This window comes from Fragaria vesca, linkage group LG3, assembly GCF_000184155.1.
Source record: "Fragaria vesca subsp. vesca linkage group LG3, FraVesHawaii_1.0, whole genome shotgun sequence".
In the NCBI taxonomy this organism is placed as follows: Eukaryota; Viridiplantae; Streptophyta; class Magnoliopsida; order Rosales; family Rosaceae; genus Fragaria; species Fragaria vesca.
In genome coordinates, this window is record NC_020493.1 from 6,133,974 (window position 1) to 6,142,114 (window position 8,141).

The 8,141-nt window shown below is 38.7% G+C and overlaps 2 protein-coding genes across 2 annotated transcripts in view; both read right to left on the reverse strand.

Moving 5' to 3' along the window:
- Positions 1–2,683: 2,683 nt before the first annotated feature.
- LOC101315033 lies at positions 2,684–3,756 on the reverse strand. Its single transcript, XM_004295478.1, has 2 exons — positions 2,894–3,756; positions 2,684–2,729 (listed from the first exon to the last, which is right to left on the reverse strand). Exons 1-2 carry the CDS (start codon positions 3,736–3,738, stop codon positions 2,684–2,686), a joined length of 891 nt encoding a protein of 296 aa, XP_004295526.1. The 5' UTR covers positions 3,739–3,756.
- Positions 3,757–6,766: 3,010 nt separating this feature from the next.
- LOC101299935 (vacuolar-sorting receptor 6-like) overlaps positions 6,767–8,141 on the reverse strand; it is a 5,263-nt gene continuing 3,888 nt past the window's right edge. Inside the window, exons 9-13 of the mRNA XM_004293747.1 lie at positions 7,952–8,015; positions 7,714–7,842; positions 7,375–7,478; positions 7,150–7,267; positions 6,767–7,065 (exon numbers count right to left, since the gene is read on the reverse strand). Of these exons, the coding sequence (XP_004293795.1) occupies positions 7,151–7,267; positions 7,375–7,478; positions 7,714–7,842; positions 7,952–8,015 (414 nt within the window). The 3' untranslated portion in view covers positions 6,767–7,065; position 7,150. The remainder of the gene's footprint in view (positions 7,066–7,149; positions 7,268–7,374; positions 7,479–7,713; positions 7,843–7,951; positions 8,016–8,141) is intronic.

Below are 8,141 nucleotides of genomic sequence, written 5' to 3' on the forward strand. Positions count from 1 at the left end.
TAGTAGTAGTAGTAGTAGTAGAGAGAGAGAGAGAGAGAGAGAGAGAGAGAGAGAGAGAGAGAGGGAGTGGAGAGGTGGGTTTGTGAGGAGGGCTGTGATGGTGAGGTGGGTTGCGGTGTTGAGGTTGTCTGAGAGGCAGAGGCGTGGGAGGAGGAGGTTGATGTTTGTGAGGTCTTGTTGGGTCAGAGTTTGAGTTGGGGTTGTTGGTTTTGGTGAAGTGATTGAAGCAATGGCTGAAGAAGTGGAGAAAATGAGAGTTGTTGTGTGATGGTGGGTTTTGAGGTAAGACTGAAATTTTGTTGTGCTTTCTGAACTGATTTCATTCTCAGCTATGAAGTTAGTATCTGAAGTTTAATAAGTGGTTTCAGTGTCGTTGGCATGTTTATATGTCAGTGACCCCATTTTCTCAACGGGAGTTTCGTCGGTGGAGTTCTTTACCAATCTTTTTATTTTCTGTTTTAATCTCCTAGAAATAACCATAGAAATCTAAAAAAGGAAATGTAACTCCAAAATTGATCTCCACACCATGTTCTTTTTTATTGTTTATGTTGAAGGTTGGTTCCAATGTCATTTAAGATGAAATTTTAAAAAGAAATTACTGTATTATGCAGATAATGTTAGAAGTTTCATTAAACAAAATAACATGTCGATAGAGTCATTGACGGAGCTACCATAGGACCAGTGAGGGCCCGGGCCCCAGACAAATATTGAAATTTGCTCACTGATCGAAATCTTTTTGTGCCCCCACTGTTATGACTTATGAAGGCTAACTAGATGATGGGTTAGCCACTTAGCCATTTTCTTCTATTTCTTATAGGAACTAGATGATGACTAACTATTAACTAGCATTCTTGTTCTCTTCTATTTATTGTATTTGGGCTTTAGTCTTTTTGGTTAGGTTTTGGGACTGTGTTCCACACTTCTTCTCCTCATACCTCCTCCAGTCCTCTATAATATGATGATTATGATCTCATTAGCCCTGTAGTTACAATTCTCTCCTCTTTTTCCTCTCCATGCATTTCCTCACTCTCTTGTATCTTTCTGTGTTGTGCACATCTCTTTTTTTTGTGTGTTGATTCTATACATTTTTCTTGATGTACATAAATTTTAGCTTGTTTTTCTATCAATGGTGACTATAGATGATAGATGTTATGCATGTGTTTCTATGCACATCAATGTACGTGGATATTTTAAGAATTGAATAAATAGATGAATTTTTGTATATATCAGAAGCAAAAGATATTAGGAAAAATATGGCTGCGAAAAGAAGAGTAATATGAATTTTAACAGAGAAAGAAGAAATATAACAGAATAAAAACCATGAGATAGTAAAATCATGTGTACAAAGATGACAAACAATAAAAAAAAAATTGCGCCCCCTTTCACATATTTTGCTCCCTCCGCCACTGGATAGAGTTGATAGACTCAATTCTCAATTTCATAGACTATAAAATCATTCATTTTATGACAGTGATAAATCCTTAGTTGGTTTGGTTGTCATTTTACTCCTTTATATATAGAGTGATTCGTTCTCTAAGCCAAACCCAAATAAATTCTTGATTTGATTGTGTTTTATGTTACACGTACTTTCGCTCTCCGCAAACAAAGAACAACCCAAATAAATTCTTGATTTGATTGCATTTTATGTTATACGTACTTTCGCTCTCCTCAATCAAAGAACAGATTAACTCTATTCAAACATGCAAAAATTAAATAACTCTTGACTATCTACCTTAGTTTCTTCTAATATCTCATCTAATTCTAATAAGTGATTATGTTTGATCTGTTGACATATCTATATTGTATAAATGCATTGGTTTCATGCATTTGGTGAAAACTAGTATCATGCTACTTTTATTGCAGTGATATTGTCACAATTTAAACATGCAATTATGCAATAAAAGGGTCTTATGATGAACTGTATATGTATGATACGCGCACTGAAATGTACCAAGCAACATGTTCCTGCAGTTTTGGTTATACAGTAAGGAGTAATTACCTCATATACTGACCCTTTTCAATTTACTTTTGTTTGTATTTGATCATTATCAATGACCTCATGCTGAACCTTTAAAATTCGAAACCGGTTCTGATTTGATTTGATTTGATTGAAGGACACTAGAAGGTTTTGTTATGATGTATAAGAAGTTCAGGGGGTCTGTTAGATTGGAAGGATTCTACGACTTATGGGACTAGATTACATTCCAAGCCAAATCTAAAGAGCAATGCTAAACTTGCAGAACTTGCAGTGCAGCTACTAAACTACTAACTGCATTTTTCATTTAACATGAACAGCATATAACCCAGACTCCCAGAGCACACACAAACGAAGGCCGCATTGATATAGAACAACATTTCACATAGAAAGCAGCCTTTGATATCATTTGAAGAACAGAATCCATTCGATCCGAGGGGACCAAAGTATTTGCACACTTGGGAGAACATAATGAATACTTCAAACCACTTCAGCTGGAATTATATACTTCAATCTGTTCTAGAAAACCAGAAAAACATTTCTATCAGAGAAAATGCTATAGGGTAGTTGCTTCATCAAAAGATTCATACCAAACTTTGAACATATCAAACTACTCTACATTCTCAACTACAGCACACATTATATAGACTACTTAGTATTCCTAACATGTAATGGAAAACAAAGTTAAGGCACATATACCTGCTCTACTCATAATCGGTCACCAATGAATTTCTTCTCTGAAAATCGAACAAAACTGAAATAATCATGAAAATGAAGAAAGGAAGAAAGAAAAATTAAACGCCGTCATTCTCATTTTCACTACTAGTTACAATTACGTGGCGTTTCCTACACTCGCAGTAAAAAACCGAGGTAACCACATAGCCCCAAAGCACAACTAACCCATACAAAATTACCCACCCAAATTTGTCTCCAATGCCCACGACGACTCTCGTCATTGTTCCCGTCGACGACCTCTCCATCAAATCCTGACCGTCCATCACTTCCTCAAGCTTCCTCGCAATCACCGCCGTAATCATCACCAACAAACCCGACAACACCCACCCGCACATCCTCTTACCCACCATCAAACCCGACCCTACTCGGATCGCGTCCCAGCCAAACCTCTCCTCCAGGATCGACACAACCAAAGCAAGCCCCGTAACCGCCATCAAATAAATCTCCAGACCCGACCCGAGAAGCCGCACGAGCAATCTCGACCCTGGCGAGGCGAAAGCCAAAGCCAAAGTGCGTGGGACGAGAGCGTACGCGATCAGGAGCGCGTAGACGCAGATGCTGGTGGCGAAGGGTCTGTGCCAGGTGGACTTGACGGCGGCGAGCGAGGAGCGGAGAGTAGGGGCTTTGCCGTGAAATGCTGAGGAGGCGGCGGTGACGGCGGCGAGGGAGGCGAGGAGGGAGAGGAGGTAGGAGGGGAGGAAGTAGAGGAGCTTGATGCGGAGGAGGAGCGAAACGGCGTCGTCGCGGGACTCCTTCCAGACCTGACGCGCCTCGAAGCGCGTGGGGGCTTGGGAGGCGAGGGACTCGAGGTGGTAGACGTGGGATTTGATGGGGTGGGAGGAGAGGGAGAGGGAGAAGAGGAGGAGGGAGAGGGGGAGGGTGGTGAGGGCAAAAATGGAAAGGAATGTTTGTGGGTTTCTGAGGATGATCTTGAGGGAATCGAGGAGGACTTGCTTGAGAAGAACAAGAGTCGACTTCGGAGGATCGTGGTGGTGGTGATGGGAGGAGGAGCCGTCTCTTTCCGACATTTTCTCTCTTGTCGTCGGAAGAAAACACAACACTCTTTGGATGTGGACTTTTATTAAGGGAAAGTGGATTTTAGGTTTTGACTGTATATGAAGGAGTCATCGTCTATGTGATTTGACCATTTAATTCCTTAGTTTTTGTTTTTGTTTTTGTTTGTTTGTAAGGAAATGAAATTTACTTTTCATTCTCAGATTTAGACAAAATTTAAGTCATTAAATTTAACTTTGTAATATATAATCTTACTTTTCATTCTCATATTTAGACAAAATTTAAGTCAATAAAGACAAAATTTATGTTACAAAAAAAAATATAGAATGTGGATTACAATTTAGGAGTGTGGATTTCACTCACATTATTCTAATATCTCATCTAATTCACTCTAATATCTCACCTAATTTTAAAGGGAAAAAATGTGAACTGTATCCAACATTTCAACCATTAGTAACTTTAGTATCTCACTTTTTGAAAATATCAGAATAGTACCTCACCTAAGCGATCTAATTTCACCATTTTGTTGTTACGGTGTCGTTAACTGACAATTTTTCAAGGCTATTTTCATCTCTGCCTTGTTCTTCTTCTCTAAAGTTTTCTTTCTGTTCTAAATAGGGTTCATACGATAATGAGACCATACAATCAAAAGTATGCTGACAAACCTCGAGTACCCTTGACAAGTAAGGGGGCAATCAAAAGTACAACACAAACGACAATGAGAATACGATGTTGATGTAAAAGAAGCCATGGCATCCCAAACAATAAGAGTACCTCAAGAATACAATATGACCTTCATTAGTATGTGGAGCATTATATAGATCACAGATTCGTCTAAACGTTTCTCACCGATGATAATTTTAGCTAGTTAGGCAGTTCTGCAATTTGTTAAAACGGTAATTCCATCTACAATAGGAAAATAGCACTGCAAATATCATTCAGTTGGTGCCTTCTCAAAGTGGCTATATTGGTCATTTGGTCTACTCTCCCCTAGCTAGCTGCTTTGTTTTGTAACTATCACTAGTTGATGATAATGACTACGATGTATATCATCGGATCCGATCATACCAGCAATAATGTACTTGATATCATCAGAACTATGATGATGTACATTATAAAACGATCCTTCTAAAAAAATACTCCTAAAACGATCCTTCAATTCCTTCCTTTTTAGGATGGATTTGGTTTTCCTATTGTAATGAGAAACGCACAAGACAACACTTGCTATCAAGCCTGAGTTGAATTTATAAAATTGGGCTCTCAAAATTCAATTTTATTTTCTCATTTTAAGAAACACACAAAAAATTTCACGAACTAAAGTTATAAACTCAAAATCTAACAACAAAAAACATTAGAAATCCTATTAAAAATCTTATTTATGCAACAAATCTCTTACTTAGGCTACTCATTTTTCTAAAATAGTAATTAATGATAGTAATAATGGGTAAGATTTTATATTCATTTTTCTCTTTTGTAATCTAACACCACCCTAATTGGATTATGTTAATTATTTTTTATTGTTTTTAACTAAACTAATGTAATCACACAAAGAGAAAAAAAAAATTTGGGTCTTTTAAGGTTATGTGCCCTGAGTCCATCGACTCTTAAGACTCTATTTATGTACGGGTCTGCTTGCTGTAAAAGAGGACGAAGAGCATAACCTTTTGTACAACTGATCCCGAGGCAGCTGAGCTGATGGATCTTCTACCCACGGATATGTTGGTCGACATCCTTTTGAGGCTGTGGGTAGAATCACTTTGTTCCCTTCCGACGTGTGTGCAAGACCTTGTTAAACACGATTGATAAGCGCTCTTTCATTAGGCGACACATAATTTCGCTCATTGCAAGCAACAACCATGTTGTTCATCAAGTACCTCAATTTATGTGCGTTGTTCGAGAAACTATTTTAGCGACTTTGCAATCACTGAGATATGATGGCGGCACCGCCCTAACAAAAGGCGAATTTGCATTCACTCATCCGACATCAAGCTGTTTCCCGAACTACACAAGTACTGTTTTCTACAACTTGTTTTCATGGACTTGAGAGATGGACATTGCTTGTTGATCAATCCTCTTCTTAAACAAGTTCTAACTCTCCCAACAGATAACATATAACAACAAATATGGTCCGAATTGTGAAGTACGCGTTATTTGGTATGGTATGGGATTTGATGATATAGCTAAAACCTACAAAATTGTTCGTGTTTCCGAGATTAGAAATGAGGAACCTCAAGGTTATAGTGTCCTCGGCATGTTAGTGCATATTTGTTGTATTGGGCACCAACTCTTGGAGAGAAATACCATCGGTTCCTCCTCCTCACAGGGTAACAAATTGGTTGTACAATCTTTGTGCATACGGCGATATGCATTGGCTGACCTTGAGAGAAGGAGCAGGAGGTGTCCATATAATTTCTTTCGATTTCAAAAAAGAAGAGTTTCACTGCACCCCTACTCCCCCGACAGTGCGAAGCAACAGGGACTCCATCTTGCATTTGCTTACTTTAAGAGGATCCATGGCCATTGTGGAGACTTTTCCATTGGCAGAAGGAGGTATCAAGGTTGAGATATGGGTGACGAAAGATTATGCAAAGAAAGAATGGGCGAGAGAATACAGCATAAACGTCGACAGGCGTCCTGAGTTTGAGTCGATATCTGCGACTTGTGGTGAATGGGAGCATGGCATATTTTTCAATGATCGACACTTCTCTTTTAAGCCTGAGGTTACTAGATTGTTTTTGGATCTTAGAAGTGCTTCCGTCAATACTGCGATATGCCCACTTAAGACCAACTACATCAGGAGCTATACTGGGAGCTTAATTTCCTTGAGAAATTTTGCTACTTTAGGTGACAGTGCTGATGAGCCTAGTTCTTGATGAACTGATTACTTGACTAAAGGCCCTGCACAAGGCTTTAGCTATATATCCTAGCTTTGTACGTACCTATAAGGCTTTAGCGTTGTTAGAATCTCATAGTTGTGCTGGATTGGAAGGATTCTATTACTTTAGCAAACTATTAACTGTATTGCCAATAGCTTTCACAAGAGCCACATTTTTCTAGAATAAAACTTTTATATAATAGGTAATCAGAATCCATGTGTCCCTCCTCAACCAAAAATTTACATTCTCAGCATTTCTATGTACACACATGGAAGAGTAGTGTTTATGTGATAATGTGAAGAAAGTCTACTGTATGAGCTATCTCAGGTCCTCCTAAATTGGAAATGGACCTTCCCTGCTTTACTTATGAGCTATCTAAAGGTAGTTGAGTATCCACATTCCACAGGAAGCATTTTCATACAACTGTCCCTCTTGTGTATGACCTTTAAATATCAATGACTGTTTCTGCAGACAGCAGCAAGATTTTCCAAGTTAAAATCATTCTAACAAGTAAAAAATAAGAATGCACATTAAGTCAATAGTTGTTACCTTATACTGAGCCTTGACGTAGAGGTTCTACCTCGGCAGTATGGACTTGATTGGCCTGTTGGCTGTCTAGAGGCATGTATTGTGACATGATAGCCATGATTTCTGAGTCCATGTAAGACTGCAGGTGAGATTGAAAAGGTGTTAGCAAGGGTAAGTACTGGTTTAGCATCCAAACTAACAACAATGGTCGACATAGAGGAGTTCAAAGGAGAATTTCAAACATACTCGAAGCCTGTATTTGTAGAATATGTAACCACCCAAGCCGACTCCGGCCACAGCTGCAAGAACAATGGATGTTATGAACCATGCAAATCTCGATCCTTGTCTCTCTGCATTGAAATAGATGAACAAAAGTCAACACATATATCTTGCATTTTAACTGTTACTATCATGCGTTTGTCAATAGAATGTATTGATTTCTCAAAACTGCTAGCTCAAGTGTTCACGGAGCTGAGTTTACTTCACTCCCGGTGACCTGCCACCCGTGAGCTTTACCATAGGTCAATGAAATGTTGTGATTCAAGTCTTTCTGGATATATTAATCATCTAGTGATCATGACTTACCAATACAAGTATCTTGCTCCTTTATATAAAGATGTCCTCCCTTACATTTGCAGTTGTATCCACCCCAAGTGTTCTTACAGCTGCAGCCATCACACTGACAAGCACTACGTTCCTTGCATTCATCGATATCTGATGCACAACCCAAAAGATTGAAATCAGTGAAATATAGATTTCTTTAGGCCTCAAATTAAATGGAGAAGATTATTCTTTGATAGTCACACTGGGAAGTAAGAATTACCTTCACAATGATGACCATCCCCTTTAAATCCTTGCGGACACTTGCAGCCAGATAACTCGGTATTCTACTTGACCGAAAAAAAGAAAAAATAGAATGATTGGTAAAGAAAACTGTGTAGGGAAAAGGTTTCTGATAATCAAGCTTCAAATGAACTCTCCTATAAAGACTATAATAAGTAGGGCTGGGCACG